The 16,818-nt window shown below is 42.9% G+C and overlaps 1 protein-coding gene across 4 annotated transcripts in view; it reads left to right on the top strand.

Annotated features, from left to right (window-relative positions):
- Window positions 1–16,818, top strand: part of il1rapl1b (interleukin 1 receptor accessory protein-like 1b) — a 294,511-nt gene that overhangs the window by 24,506 nt on the left and 253,187 nt on the right. For all 4 annotated transcript variants that reach the window (XM_027011408.3, XM_027011407.3, XM_035520914.2 and 1 more), the window contains exon 2: window positions 6,499–6,598. In XM_027011408.3, coding sequence (XP_026867209.2) covers window positions 6,517–6,598 — 82 coding nt within the window. In that variant the 5' untranslated portion in view covers window positions 6,499–6,516. The remainder of the gene's footprint in view (window positions 1–6,498; window positions 6,599–16,818) is intronic.

The raw sequence follows: 16,818 nt of genomic DNA, 5'->3' as shown, positions 1-16,818 counted from the left end.
CTGTGTGGTTTTGCTAAGGCTTTGCAGATGTCTTGGCTTTACCGCTAATTCTAATTCTAATTCTAATTCTAATTCTAATTCTAATTCTAATTCTAATTCTAATTCTAATTCTTCCTGCTTTGCATTCTGGTTTTTCCAGCTCAAAACTGTCTGACTCTTCCATTAGAATAAATAGATGGGGAATATGTAATGCTTTTTTGAATATGCTGTTATATTGCTTTAGTAATTCAAAGTAAAGAAGGTGTGTTCACATTAAATCTTTCTCTCTCTCTCTCTCTCTCTCTCTCTCTCTCTCTCTCTCTCTCTCTCTCTCTCTCTCTCTCTCTGTCTGTCTGTCTCTTTGTCCTGTCAATTTCTCTCTGTCTCTCTCTGTCTCTGTGTCTCTCTCTCAACACTGTCAGTTCAATTCTATTCAATAAGCATTATGGCATGACTATATTCCTTTACAGTTTTGCCAAAGCAGTATTACAGTAAACAACATGAATGAACCTTTGCAATATTAAGTAAATTAAGTCCAGTAAATTAAGTATGTGTGTGTGTGTGTGTACGTGTGTGTGTGTGTGTGTGTGTGTGTGTGTGTGTGTGTGTGTGTGTGTGCGTGTGCGCGTGTATACGTGTGTGTGTGTTTGGGTGTGTGTGTATGTGTATTTGGGTGTGTGTGTGTGTGTTTGGATGTGTGTGTGTGTGTGTGTACGTGTGTGTGTGTGTGTGTGTGTTTGGGTCTGTGTGTTTGGGTTTGTGTGTGTGTGTGTGTGTGTGTGTGTGTGTTTGTGTGTGTGTGTGTGTGTGTGTGTGTGTGTTTGGGTGTGTGTGTTTGGGTTTGTGTGTGTTTGGGTCTGTGTGTGTGTGTGTTTGGGTCTGTGTGTGTGTGTGTGTGTGTGTGTGTGTGTGTGTGTTTGGGTAGGCTACTCACTGCAGATATGTTTCATGCAGCTAATGTGCTGCTTTTGTTCTTTTCTCCTAACTGTCAGTATTAGACACAAATCTAAAGTTGGGTTGTATCATCTCAAACTTTGTAAAGTACATTTGACATTTAGTTAGAAAGTGTAGTTCTGTGTCTACAGTGTCACTGTTGCACTTCTGATAGAGTCCTGGGCAGCCATGACTTTTTAGTGTTGCCTGGACTGTATGGCCAGGCTATGTTCACTGAGCCTGTACTTTATCAGCATGGTTCTGTGTTTAATATCAGTTTATCTCTTTCCGTGTTTGATTCTCTCTCTCTCTCTGTCCCTCTCTCTCATTCTTTTTTTGTTTTAAATGGGTTATGTAAAGTGATATGTAAAAAAAGGGAAAAACAAACATTAATATTTAACAAAAAAGATTATATTTTGGGCAATAGATATAAAAAAAAGTATTTCATCTTCCATTTACTTTAAAGCACATTGCCTACACACTCTCTCCTCTCTGGCATCCCGCCTTTTTGACGCCTGCATCCTTCCACTTCCAGGTTGTTGTCAATTATTCTATATTTTGAGTTGTTCATTTCATGTACACTTTTACTGTTTACATAATGTGCCAGATTAGTGGTATGACTTAAGGATTGGTAGCATTTTACTGTGCTTTGCTGATTCTTTCCGTATACCATCACATGTTGGGCAGAGTTTTGCCAGCGTCTTTTATTATGTTTCTAGAGGAGGCACAATATTGTAGATGGTCACACTCAGTGAGGCAGAGGGGTGAGACTCTGAGCAGAGCTGACTGGCCAGAAGGGCTTTGTATTTTATTGAATGTGGTTTGGTCTGATTGAGTGATTGCCAGAATTTTATTGCTCTTCTTTGTATGTAGATGTGTAGGTCATAAAGACCCACTTCTGCTCATCATGGATTTTGGAGGCATTTCTGTGCACTCATAAAATGTTTTTTGTAAACTCAAATTGTATTTTTTCAATTAGGGTTTTATGCCAGTTTTTTTTCTAAACTCAGATCTAAATTATACTTCAGACCCATACAGTCTCTCTTTCTTTCTCTCTCTCTCTCTCTCTCTCTCTCTCTCTCTCTCTCTCTCTCTCTTTCTGGCTCTGGAGCTCTTGTACAGCATGCCAGCGATGCAGCTGCTGATAATCTTAAATAGAATAATTCAGCAAGTGCAGAGATATTTCTCTGCAGTGGCTCACAGGAGCAATGGGCTGGGGTCCACATGCCTGCTTGTGTGTGTGTGTGTGTGTGTGTGTGTGTGTGTGTGTGTGGTTGTGGTGGACCAGGGTTGTCATGCCTGTGTGTGTGTGGGGGGGGGGGTCTACCAGCGTTTTCATGCTTGTGTATGTGTGTGTGTGTGTGCAGTAGTCCAGGATTCTTATGTGTGTACATTGGTCTAGAGTACTCAGGCCTGTGTGTGCATGAGCCAGGGTTCTCTTTCCTGTGTGTGTGTGTGTGTGTGTGTGTGTGTGTGTGTGTGTGTGTGTGTGTGTGTGTGTGTGTGTTTGTGTTTGTGTTTCCTGACGTTTGAGAAGTATACCTTCACTGCAGTTTCTCGCAAATAGAAATGTTAATAACTCACAAAGGTGATGGAAATATCAATTTATCACCATGCTTACAAGAGAGGAGAGGAAAAGGACCAGGGAAGGGAGGTTGGGAGAGAGGGATTACGGGAGGGAAGAAGGGAGGAAGGTTGGGAGAGAGGGATTAAGGGAGGGAAGAAGGGAGGAAGGTTGGGAGAGAGGGATTAAGGGAGGGAAGAAGGGAGGTTGGGAGAGAGGGATTAAGGGAGGGAAGAAGGGAGGAAGGTTGGGAGAGAGGGATTACGGGAGGGAAGAAGGGAGGAAGGTTGGGAGAGAGGGATTAAGGGAGGGAAGAAGGGAGGAAGGTTGGGAGAGAGGGATTACGGGAGGGAAGAAGGGAGGTTGGGAGAGAGGGATTAAGGGAGGGAAGAAGGGAGGAAGGTTGGGAGAGAGGGATTAAGGGAGGGAAGAAGGGAGGTTGGGAGAGAGGGATTAAGGGAGGGAAGAAGGGAGGAAGGTTGGGAGAGAGGGATTAAGGGAGGGAAGAAGGGAGGTTGGGAGAGAGGGATTAAGGGAGGGAAGAAGGGAGGAAGGTTGGGAGAGAGGGATTAAGGGAGGGAAGAAGGGAGGTTGGGAGAGAGGGATTAAGGGAGGGAAGAAGGGAGGAAGGTTGGGAGAGAGGGATTAAGGGAGGGAAGAAGGGAGGTTGGGAGAGAGGGATTAAGGGAGGGAAGAAGGGAGGTTGGGAGAGAGGGATTAAGGGAGGGAAGAAGGGAGGAAGGTTGGGAGAGAGGGTGGTAGGAGAAAGAGAGGTGAAGTGAGGAAAGGTGAGAAGGGAGGAAGAGAGAGAAGGAGGCTTGTGTGTATGGGAAAGAAGAAGAGGACGATAGACAGCAAAGGAGGGGAAACAGGATATATGAAACTACACAGCATATTCTATATCTTACATTTTTTTCTGTCTTTCTCTTCCTCTGTCTCGCTCTGGCAGATGCTGCAGCTGTATAATTGAATCTAGATGAATTCAGAGGGAAGATGTAAAAATTATGAAGGGGGAGGAGGAGTGATGCTAAGAGACAGTAGCAGTGGGGGAGAGGGCAGAACAGCACAGACATGCAAAGCATTATGGGAATATCCTTGTGCTGAAGCCAGGCAGGGAGTGCAGAAGCTCCTCGGTGAAGAATGAAGATCTGTAGATGTTTTATCTGTAGCTCTCACAAAGTGTAACTTGAATATGGGCTTTCAGTTATACAGGTACCAAACCCAACAGAGCTAAGGTGTATGGAATTTATTTAATTTCAGCCTGTTTTATGAATATAAAGTTATTATAAAAAACAGGGTGTCATAATATATTGTCTCCCCCCCAACACATACACGCACACACACACAAATCTAATCAGGTTCTTTGCTTATGAAACCAGTTAATGCTCCTTTTCAGGTTGTTGCTCTGTGCTAATTGATCAGTTCTCTCTAAGTGTATGAGCCAAATTTGATTGGCCAGTATGATCTCTAAGTCTCTGAGCCACCTTTGATTGGCCATTAACATGGTGTATGAACAGAGTTCTCACAACATCCCACATTATATTCATCTACCTCACCTTTAAATATCTGCGGAGCCCCATTGAAGACAGAGAGATTTGTCAAATGAACTCTAGTATCCAAAAATGGCCAAAATTGAGACAAGATAAGCATATTTTTCTGTAAAGCACTTTTTAAAATGTTTACATGTTTTACATACTAAAGATAATATTTTAAAAAATAAAATAAAATAAAATTTGTAGAAGGTCAGTCCTCCTCTGGGCTCAGGCTTCTACTTTTACTCTCTTAAGACCTTAAGCACTGAAACTCAATCTAAGTCTCTACAGTTACCAAGATCGGTTTCCTTGGAAACAACGGAACGGTCTTGCATATTCAAATGCAACTCCAGCGTGAGCGCTAGCTAGCAGATCTGGAAATGTCATTTTGTCACATTCTGAATTTGATCATTTCACAAAGCCCTTAATCCTTGTTTATGCATTCCACGTTGCCGATCACCAGCTTCTGATGTCTGTTCGCAGTCTATCTGCCTCCTCTGTGTAAGAGATGACAGCAATAGTGGTCTTAGTGGTGGAATCAGCAGTAACTTGCTTATCTGCAGTCATGTGCTGTGGGACTCTGGTCAAACCTTATTTCCTAGAAATGTCAGAATGCTTTGAAAATCGTGTGGCTGGGTGTTGAGAGAGTCTGCGCATCAACCCGTCTTCCTGTAATCACCTCACAGAGAGAGCAGCGGTCACTGAAGCAGCCTTACCGCTCTGTCCGATGGTGATGTTTGCCCCCTGCCTGAGGGTCTTCTAATCTAATTAGGCTGTGAGGTGCTGAAGGGTTGGGTGAAGGTGTGGAATTTGTGGGCTTCACCTTGTGGGCTTCATTCTTCGACACCAGTCAGTGCTGAAATGGCACCACCTCTGTCCCTGTATATTACCAGATATAGAAGGGATCTCTCTCTACTTCCTAGGCCCTTTACCTTCCACCAACCAGGCCCCAGAGCCTCCACCCACATGGCCCCGGAGCCTCTACCTACCAGGCCCCAGAGCCTCCCCCCACATGGCCCTAGAGCCTCCACCCACATGGCCCCGGAGCCTCCACCTACCAGGCCCCAGAGCCTCCACCCATCAGGATTCAGAGCCTCTCCCAGGGTCTTTACCCACCAGGCAACGGGGCCTCCACCCACCTGGAGCCAGGCCCAACACATACCTGGCCTCAGACATTCTTGTTTATGTCTGTTTTCTTTGTCATCTTTGGCAGCTTGAGTAATCCTGAAATGGCCAATTAAAGTAGTGGATTTGTTAGCTAAGGTGACAGACTCTTTCTTCCGTCCCTCTCCCTCTCTCTCTCTCTCTCTCTCTCTCTCTCTCTCTCTCTCACTGATAGATCTGTTTTGTTTTTTTGCTGATTATCAGGGTATTTAATTTTTGTGTTGGTGATTCATTAAACACTAATTTATACCTTCTAGGGCTTGACAGTGTTTGGGGTTTGTTGTCATGTGATAATTTATCTGAAATAGAGATGTAGTCATGTACCTAAACAGCTGTCACTGTGACACTCTGGGAATAATGTTGTAATCTATAGTCATTTCCCTCCTCCCTCTCAACCGTTAGAGAGCCCAAGAACTCAGAGCCTAATTGGGTGTTATGTAGATATACTATTTACATAAACTACATTTAGTTTTCTGACACTGAATGCCACATAGCATTGAATACCTGCTATATCATATTATTACTACAGTGTGTAATTTAAAAGTTCATTCACTGCATGTGTTACAGGTAACAAAAGCACAGAGAAAAATAATATTGTGAATGAATAAAGGATTAATTAAAAACGGCATCATGGTCCATTATTTTTTAACCAGTATGTGACATTCAGAAAAGAATGCGATTTCCTAGTGTTCTTATAGTACTTCTCAGAACATATGACAATAGACTTAAAAGCACAACAGAGGAGCAGTGGGTGATGGGAAGATAGGAAAACGTGAGTTAACATGCTGATTCTGGAATGGAGAATTCTAAAAAGTCACAGTTTCCTTGATGTGGTGGAACCACTTGACAGTTTTTTTTTTTCATTTTGTAATGTGGAATCACTGTCTGGCTAATCAAAGTTAACATATTTCATTTTAATGCTGATTTACAATGTACAAAAATACATTAGTAGGTTAATCTTGTAAGCTGTATTTAGTATAAATTGAATATATAATTGAAGAGTCTTTAGAGATTTTATTTAAAGCAATTTGATTCCCAGGTTTTTATTTCATCTTAAAACGATAACATTTTATGTTTGCTGTGACATTTGCTTTGGACTATTGCAATAACTCAAACACGCACACACACACACACACACACTCACTCACACACCCACCTACACACTCATTCACACACACACACACACATACACACACACACACACACACACACACACACACACACACACACACACCCAAAACCACACATAACTCTGACTCTATTTTGAGATTCAGACACTGGCAATGCGTGTTTACCTCTTTTTGTTCTTTGTCTCGTCTCTTTTAGGAAATTCAGACAGGAAACATGAGATCTCCCTTTCCACTGCAGATGCTGCTCTATGCCACAGTGATCAGGAGCCTGAAGGTGGTGTCCAAGAGAGGCTCAGGTAGGCCCACGGCTGCCGTCTGCATGACTTTAAACTGTGACACAGGGCCCGCACGCAGAACACCTGCATGGGATCAGAGAGCCGTAACCTAAGACGCCGCTCTTGGACGTCCGGCAGCTTTTTGGGGTGTAGAAATAAAGATGGAGAAAAGAAAGATTCGTAAACGGATCCCTGTCTGTGTTAATAGGGAAAGTACCTTTGGAAAGGGGACTATTAGTCTGGGCTTAGCTGGGTGTCCTTGGAATGATGCCACGCTTAATGTATTGTATATATCTACAAGAAAGGAGTGTATAAATGTGATAAAGAGAGTAACATAAAAAGAATATATACTAAATAATCAAGTGCTTTGCTATAGGAACTGTATTAATATGCATGTGTGCATATGCATGTGCGTGCACATGTGTGTGTATGGATGTGGGTGTGCGTGTGTGTGTGTGTTCGTATGTGTTTAATAGGGCATTTGACCATTGATAAAGTGATGGCATATATTGTAGCATTAAGTCTTAACGGCTTGGGGTCCTTCTTAAGTGCCGCTTGCGTTTGCCTAAAGTCATACTTCAGCCTGTTTAGAGGTCTCTTAACTGCAGGTAAATCAATGGATAATATCGTTTCTGACAATAATGTCTTAGCCTGTGGCACCTGCAGCCGTGTGGGCTGCAGACACATTCCTGAGCATTTCCCCTTCATTGATTATTGGTGCTGGCTGAAGATCTGCCACATGGCCTTATTAAAAGTGAGTTGGGTCTCTGTGATCTGCTGCTCCCGTGAAGAGCTGTCCTGTTGGAGCTGATTTCCAGCAGATATCTAGCTTTGGGTGGATGTGTGAGTTTGTGTGTGTTTATATGTATAGTCACACATGATGCTTTAGAAAGGTTTAGCTATGCATTTATTGCATGGATAAACAGTTTGTCATTTGGTTTGAAGAGAGATAGCACATGTGAGTGCCTGTAAAAGAATGTGTGTGTGTGTGTGTGTGTGTGTGTGTGTGTGTGTGTGTGTGTGTGTGTGTGTGTATTTATGCATCACACACACATACACACACACACACACACACACACACAGGTATAGAGATGTGTCCCATCTCATGCAGAGGTCCAGATGGCCTCTCTTCTGGCATGGGCTGGCATGCACTCCTCTGTCATTATCAGCACTAATCTGGGTCAGTGGGGTGTGACACTGTGCAGTATTGGAGGTGTCACAAGGGGACATGGGACAGCCTGAATGAGAGGGGAACACATTCAGTGTGGAGCAGGGAGGAACACATTTAGCATGGAGCGGGGGCGGAGGGGGGAGTGCACATTCAGGGTGGAGCAGGGGGAACACATTCAGGGTAGAACAGGGTGGATCACATTCAGGGTGGAGCAGGGGGAACACATTCAGGGTAGAACAGGGTGGATCACATTCAGGGTGGAGCAGGGGGAACACATTCAGGGTAGAACAGGGTGGATCACATTCAGGGTGGAGCAGGGGGAACACATTCAGGGTAGAACAGGGTGGATCACATTCAGGGTGGAGCAGGGGGAACACATTCAGGGTAGAACAGGGTGGATCATATTCAGGGTGGAGCAGGGGGAACACATTCAGGGTAGAACAGGGTGGATCACATTCAGGGTGGAGCAGGGGGAACACATTCAGGGTAGAACAGGGTGGATCACATTCAGGGTGGAGCAGGGGGAACACATTCAGGGTAGAACAGGGTGGATCACATTCAGGGTGGAGCAGGGGGAACACATTCAGGGTAGAACAGGGTGAATCACATTCAGGGTAGAACAGGGTGGATCACATTTAGGGTAGATCCTTTGGAACTTTTTGGCAGTGGCACCAGAAGTGTGGCTGCCGCTGATCCTGGGGAAAATGTAATGGTGTGAACAGGAACCAGTAGCAAAGCTTTATGTGATCCCTGGGGGACTGAATACATTTTCCCTTTTCCCAGCTGTGCCTAACTAGACAGAAATTGATAGAACGGAAATGTCTCTGCCATTTAACCCCTGTCATGAAGTGTAGTGTTTACTGGTCTTTACTGGTTATTAAATGGCCCAGTAAGAGCATTTATTTGCTTCACTATGATGGTACATCCTCAGATGTCTAACAGTCACCTGTGGTGGTTCAGCTTCTCCGAGATCTTCCAGTGATCTCCAGTGCCAGCCAAACATTTTTGACATACCTTCTTTTTGTTTAAATTTTGCCATTTATTATTTTAGAAAAACTGTAAAGGTATCAAACAATAAAATAAGATACATGTGATTATACTGTGTTTTTGACTGTCTTGGAGTTTAGGTTCAATGTTGCCACCCTTTAACATGATAACAGTTTGTACAAACATAATGCTCTTTTAACCATCTTTGATGCTTTGAAGAAATCCCTACATATGCTGAGCACTTTATGGGAATAAACATCTGAATGAAAGGCTATTTCAAATTATGTTTAATATTTTAATTGTATTGTTTTTTTTCAATTTTAAGAATAGTTTTTGTTTTGGAAATCAGTTCATATATAGGCTCTCAACTTTAATTATATACATTTGTTCTAGTAATAAATTTAAGCAATAAACCATTAGATTAAGGCGCCGTTAAGACTCTGCCTTTTTAAGATGCCTTTAAGACTACAACTGTACATGCAGGCAGGTGTATCCAAACCTCTCGGAGGTCTTACAGTGACCTATGCTGGTACAGTCTCTCAAAGGTCTTACGGTGACCTTTGTACCACCCAGTTTCTTTTATAGATAGACTGAAAGGTCATGGAAGCAGTAAGCTCATTGATCATGTGGATGATGTTAGGCTTGTAGTCATGTTCTGTCCGGTGCACCTCCTTCTAGGTTCTGCTAGGTGATGCTGGAAGCCTTCTGAGCCAACATGCTGTTTGCTTGTGATTGTGCAGAGTTTATTTTTGGTGCCGTGGAGAACTTGTTGTCACAGTTTTTTTCTCTGCATATTGTCCGTGGAGCTTTTGTTGAGAGCCAGAGTGCGGTTAGAATAGGGAGACGGTGTGCAGAGAAACAAAGAGCCAGAGGGAATGACAGAGAGGGTGACGTCTGAGCGTGAGCCCAAGACAGTGGGAGAGGGATAGCAAATAATACAGTGAGGAAGGTAATGAGCAAGACAGAGAGACGGGCGAAAGGGAGGGACGGAGACATCCAGGAGGAAGAGAAAGTGGCGGGAGGAAAAACAGATATGGGAGAAAGATGGAAAGGCTGCCTAAAAAAGAGAGATGAAGAGAAAGGAATTGAGCAAGTGAGAGAGAGAGAGAGAGCGAGAGAGGAAGGAGAGAGAGAGAATGAGGTGAGGGGAGGAAGAGAGAGAAGAGGGGCAGATGAAGAACAAGCATACACTTACACACATCTGGGTGTCTGAGCTGCTCGACTGGTTGGACCACATCATTGGCCGAGGCATAGTCACATGTAAATCAGCAGGTTTGGAAACGTCCCATAAATCTCTTTTATACCCCAGGGACTTATCATTTACCACATTTTCATTATGCTTATTCAAGCAAAACCAGACCCAGATTTTAAATTTCCCTTTTTTTTTTTTTTACCTCTGAAATGTTTTGGTGTAAGAGTTTGTGCACTTTCAGTTAGCTGGAGATAAGAGACCACATCACAGTGAGCAGTTTTCTTTGAAGTCTTACCAAACACTACCCATGTGTATAATTATTACTAAACACTACCTAGGTGTGTAATTCTTATCAAACACTACCCATGTGCTTAGTCTTATCAAACACTACCTATTTGTGTCATTCTTATCAAACGTTACCCATGTGTTTAGTCTTACCAAAGACTACCTATATGTGTAATTTATACCAAACAATATCTGTGTGCATTAGTCCTAACAAAACGAGCCACATCTTATAAAACATAACCCATGTGATTAAATCTTACCTAACACTGTGTGTGCTGAAGTCTTACCAAACACAGCCACAGTTTTTCTCCTAGTTTGATAAAGTGAGCTGTTGGTTTGAAGGCTATCAACCAGGCGTGGGTTTTACATAATCTTTCACTTTTCTAAATCGCAGTGGCCTTAGACGTCTTTCAGAGGCTTCATCTATAAAAGAAATGAGTCATGGTAAATTATAAGCTACTAAGCATGATCATGTGTGGTTGTTTCAGTAGCTCTCCTTAGAAATGCACACAGACCAAGGCACACATGCGCGCGCACACACACACACACACACACACACACACACACACACACACACACACACACACACACACACACACACACACACACACTTTAACGGTTCCCTACCCAAGAACTGCAGTTAGCATTTATGACATTAATACATACCATTTAAGCAAGTATGACATGTTAATTACATAATGTTGAAACAATATGACCTATTAATAACATTAAATTCCAGTTTTCTCCCAGTGTTAGTAGTTTCCAATTCCTCCCACTAGCTAACTAAATCTCCTCCCAATAGATGACACCACCAAGCCAAGCCAATACACAATTATGTTCTCCCAGCCAGGGATGGGTGCGTCCCTGGGGATCAAACCAGCAATCACCCGATGACGGGGAGCCCTAGCTTTGTAACTGTTGATTACATACACCTGTCACAATCACTTATTTTATCATTATTTACCAATCATTAGCAATGATGGTGCAAAATGGCAGTGCTAGTGACAGAGGATCGGCTGGCGTGAGGCTCTCCCTGCCTCCGCGTGATGATAACGAGCAAGTTGCTTCTGTGCTAGTGAAGCCTGCACCATATAACTGGTTATTAGTAATTCAGTTGTACAAGTTTTAGAATGTTAATGAGCATCTCTTTTATGGAGAAACACCATTAGCTAATGTAGAGAAACACCATTAGCTTCTTTTCTATAACAGGTTACAGCCATCATTGTGCATTACAGTGATATAGTTTTTTTTTTAAATGCTTGTAATAGTTTCTGAATATTGTAATAATACAGGGAAAACATGCTTTAACCAATGAAGACTGAGAATCTCTGAGCATACCTGCCATTTACACACTTATCCACCATGCTCTGCATTTTAAGGAATATTACAGATTTATCATCAGCATTTTTCATATCTCTCTCTCTCTCTCTCTCACTCACTCTCTCTGTATATATATATATATATATATATATATATATATATATATATATATATATATTAGAGGTCCTTTATCAGTTGTGCAAGCAAAGTGCTTCTGTGTGTGTGTATGTGTATGTGTGTGTGTGCGTGTGCGTGCGTGTGTGTGTGTGTGTGCGCGTGCGTGCGTGTGTGTGTGTGTGTGCGCGTGTGCGCGTGTGCGCGTTTGTGTGCATGTGTATATACGCATACATACACACACACAAGCATTTTGCTTGCACAGCTGATAAAGGACCTGTCTGAAATGTCCTGTTTCTCTGGAATATATGTTCAGCGGTCTTTGTGAGCTCTAGGGCTCGGGTGTTCATGATGTTTTGATGCTTTTGTGATCATAACACATTAAAATCTTGTTCAGAATGTCAGGAAGTACACAGTGTCATGGCCGATCTGGTTCAGGATGTCAGGAAGTACAGTGTCATGCCTGATCTGTGGAGTGTTGCTGTTGTAGTCGGTCATAGCTTTAACGCCTTTCCACATGTTGTGAGAGTTACGGCTTTCTAAGTGCACTCCTATGTGTTTCTTCTATGTTCACTTAATGCCCCCTATTCATATCCTTGCAGGCATTTCTGTATGCCTCTATGGCACCTATCCTGAAGGCAGTATCCTTTGCCTTGAGCAGAAACCATACATTATCCAGCCATGGATTTTTATTTGGATACACCTTGATGGTTTTGGTGGGGGATACTGTTTTGGTGTGGAAGTCAGTGAGGGCCAGATGAGGTATATTCTTGCCCCTGTCTGATCACGTCCGTCCGTATTCTCAAAGCGGTTCTGCAGTAGTGGGGTGCCATCTTCACTCCAGACTTTTAACAGCTGGTTTCTTCTACAGGTCAGGGGTATGTAAGATGGGGTCAGTACCAATGAAAAACGGCATGAGAAGCCAAGATGTGGTTATGGGGCAGTTTTATAAGCTCCAGGAATGTCCATATAAACTTGTTTGCAGATATTCCATGTTTGTCCCCTGGTCAAGGATATTCCACATCTCGCTCCAGGTCGAAGATGTAAAAATAGAGTCTCAAAATTCACTGGGAATTTTTCCCTGAGAAATTCATTATCGGTTATAATAGGAACCTGTAGTATGGACTCATATGTGACATAGCAGTTTGTGACTCGACTTTCAGATGAAAGCACTTTGAAAAAGACCGGGTATAAGGCATCTGCTCCACATTATGAAAATAAGTCCCAACCAAAGGCAAGACAATGAATTCTTAATCGCTGCATTTAGGTTTTAATAAATGCAGCAAATCTGCATATTTGCAAAGCTTTTCTTTTGATAGGTCTACTGAGCAAATGAAATGCAGATGGACTGGATTAAGCCACGAAGCTGTTCTCAACTGTGCCAGGCATGATCACTCAGTGACATCACTAATGAGGCTCCACTTCACACTGTTATCTTCCACATGAACATGTTTAACTCCAGCCTACATGTACACGTGAACATGGGTGATCTCGCTTAACTCAAAGGCACAAACAAATACAAGTAAGCACACTTAACTCAAACACACAGACACACGCAAACATGGATGAGTACTTAAATCCAAAGACACACACACACACACACACTCACAAGCATGAGTGAAGACACACACACATACACACACACACACACACACACACACACACACACACACACACACACACACACACACACACACACACAGACTGGGAATGATACATGGCATGTATTTGTCGGGCTAGGGTTAGGGTTAGGATTGACAGGTCAGGAGTTGTTTGTCTTACGTTCTTGCTGCCCACATTTGAGAAATCAGCTTCACTGCTGTGATGCCACATCAGTGTCAAAACTAAACAGTGCAAAAACACAAGGTGAGAAATATAAACCTGCCTGTTTTAACATTGGTGTGTGTAAATATCCCGCTCACAAGCACACAAGTGAAAATCTTGAGCACAGAAAGAAGAATTGTGTGCACATTTATCATAATATAGTGCTCAAACTGTCTTTTTTCATTCTCGAATGGCTATTTCCTTCTCAAATTGATAGTTGTCCTTGTGTGACAAATACTTCACCTTCAGCTGCTATGTGCTCGAGCTTTGACATGGGGTGGTTTGGACAGATTGGGGACACTCTCATGGCCATTTCTGTCAGTAAATGCTATTGGCTGATGACTCCTGGTTCACACAATGAAAAATTTTCTCCAGAAGATGAAGATGGCAGAGCGAGAGGAACATAGACAGGTGAGTTTGGTTAATAGCAAACCTTGGCTTTATTTAGCTTATAATGACAATTTAATAGTCAAGTTTAATCTTTTTTTTTTTTTTTTTTTTTTTTTTAATGAGCACACATTCGCTAATTCCTGTTGCCCGCTGGGAATCAATTAACAATAAGTAGATTCACATCGGGACAGACTGAGTTGTCTCCATGGTATCAGTTATTATACCCCAGTTCACGATGCGGGCTTATAGTATAGTGGAAATGTCTTATAAAGAAGGCTGTGAAAACGTCTGTGGACAGCTCACTGCACAATTAAAGGTAAATAGTGGCAAATTAATGAAATGCATTATGTGAACCATAATGGTTTAAAATGATGCAGTGTACTAACAAAACAATACATCCACAATAAGCAATGTTCTTTTCCACCTTAATGACTACCTCAATATCATTCGTCATTTCCCATACTCTTCCGTCTGATCCCCGTTTTGGACTTTGACTTTGAACATAGAACTCATCAATACAGTGATGACTTATTAATAGATATTAGATATTTATTAAACTAGCTAAACTTACATTTTGTAGCATTAGCATTACCTGTATCATGAAGTAATGTATATTACCTGACACTGGAGGCAACTCTGTTCTCATGTGAACTTATTTATCATAAATTAACCCCCAAAAGAGCATTGCATTGTAGGATTAAAGACTATAGAAGTGGCTACAGGCCAAATTATTTAACTAACCCATACCGTTCAAATGTGCCCACCCCCAAACTGCCCAAACCGCCCTCACGTCAAAACCTGAACACAGATCAGCCAAAGGTAATGTACAGGTCACACAACTCGTCACACTATCAACTCAAAAAGGAACAAATATTTGAGAATGGCAAAAGACAGTTTGAGCACTATATTATGATAAATGCGCACACAGTTCTTATTTCTGTGCTCTCGAGTTTCACATTTGCGCTGTAAGTGGGATATTTATACAGAAATGTTAAAGCAGACAGGTTTATATTTCTCACATTACGTTTTTGCGCCCTCTAGTTTTGACATTAATGTGATGTCATACACTTCTAAAGAGAGCGATGGAGAGAGAGAGAGAGAGAGAGAGAGAGAGAGAGAGAGAGAGAGAGATAGATAGATTTGTAGTAACTTGTCACAGGCCAAGAGACAACAAGTAATCTCCCCCCTTCAATTGGTCAGTGTTGCTGATTAATGATTGTTAATCGTTTTGTAGATAACTGACTTCCTTTTGTTCTTTTCCTACCTATTTCCCCTTTCTCTGTTGTGTTCGTTTTGTTTGGTGGTAAAGTAACTTATAACATAGATGCCAATAAAGCATTGTTGAACTGCACTGTAAGAGACTGAAGGACCCTCCTCGAGTAAGACACTCAGCTCGAGAATCTTTACACAATGATATAGTACTTAGGCATAATGCAGTGCATATACACATGCTCCTCTGTAGCAAATGCTACTTAAAACTAAAATAAAAGTATAAAATAAATCAATCAATAATAATACAAATAAAACAAAAGGATAAAAGGTGAGTTTTCATTTACTGGGTCAGAATGTAGTACAAGGCTTCATTTGTGCTGAGAAACCCAGAGCTCTGTGCTACTTGGACCTCAGATTCAATGAGTTTGCTAATGTCCTTGTGTCATTGTATGGTGGACACTGCCCTTATGACTCTCCGCATCGCTGTCCGGCTGTGTGGTGAGGCTGTCGCCTACTTCATGCTACTGCAGCTTGACTGTCATTTACTTTTCCGCTGCATTATTTACCCAGTTTGACCGAACAGAGTTTTCAGTGGCTATAAGGCTCCAGGAGGTAGCGCTGCCTATGTAATGCCTGATGGAGAAGCCCCTCTCTGGGGGATGAGACACCCGATGGAGAAGCCCCTCTCTGAGGGGTGAGACTCCTGATGGAGAAGACCCTCTCTGATGGGTGAGACGCCATATGGAGAGGTGGCTCTCTGAGGGGTGAGACCTGATGTAGAGGTGGCTCTCTGAGGGGTGAGACCTGACGTAGAGGTGGTTCTCTGAGGGGTGAGACCTGGCGTAGAGGTGGCTCTCTGAGGGGTGAGACCTGGCGTAGAGGTGGCTCTCTGAGGGGTGAGACCTGACGTAGAGGTGGCTCTCTGAGGGGTGAGACCTGACGTAGAGGTGGCTCTCTGAGGGGTGAGACCTGATGTAGAGGTGGCTCTCTGAGATGTGAGACCTGACGGAGTGGTCGGTCCTCATGGCCGGTTTGGAGAACAAGCACTGCCACCTTCCCCTCCAGCATCTGGAAATATATCCATGAGCTACAGGCAGACAACTGCGACCTCCAAACGCTCCCCACTTCCTGTCTCACCCTGCCCCAGCTCACCCTGACTCATCCCACACCTTACGCAGTTTTACGCTCCACCATAATTTTGCATGAACCATCAAGGGCACCGCTGACAGCAGAATTAAAACAGATTTTTCTTTTTCAGGACAGGAAGTCAGGATCAATACTTCAGTTAAAAATGGTTTCCACTCCTGACCTGAAGAAGACCATTCATAGCCTGACCAATAACAGGATGCTCTAATTAGAAGAGACAGTGATTTTTTACAAGGGCGGGAGCCACGCACAGATTCAATTAGAGTTGTTCACTTGGCTTTGTAATTGATATTAAAAGCTGTTAAATGTGGCGTCGAAGTGTTAGTAGTGACGGGAGGAGGTTATTCCCAGAGAGGAGAGAAGGCGCCCTTGGTGTTGGGCTGCAGCTGTGCAGAGAACAAAGCCTCTGGGCTGTGTGTGTGTGTGTGTGTGTGTGTCTGTGTGTGTGTGTGTGTGTGTGTGTGTGTGTGTGTGTGTGTGAGAGAGAGAGAGAGAGAGAGAGAGAATGTGTGCTTACGTGTGTGAGAATGTATCCGTGCAAGTGTGCGAGAATGCGTGCGTGCGTAGGGCTGTGCGCACGTTTGTGTGTGCGAGAATGTG

Source organism: Electrophorus electricus, chromosome 23 (assembly GCF_041902795.1).
Source record: "Electrophorus electricus isolate QZ-2024a chromosome 23, ASM4190279v1, whole genome shotgun sequence".
Lineage (NCBI taxonomy): Eukaryota > Metazoa > Chordata > Actinopteri > Gymnotiformes > Gymnotidae > Electrophorus > Electrophorus electricus.
Note: the sequence above shows the minus strand (reverse complement) of the source record. Positions and strands in the feature narration are given on the sequence as shown.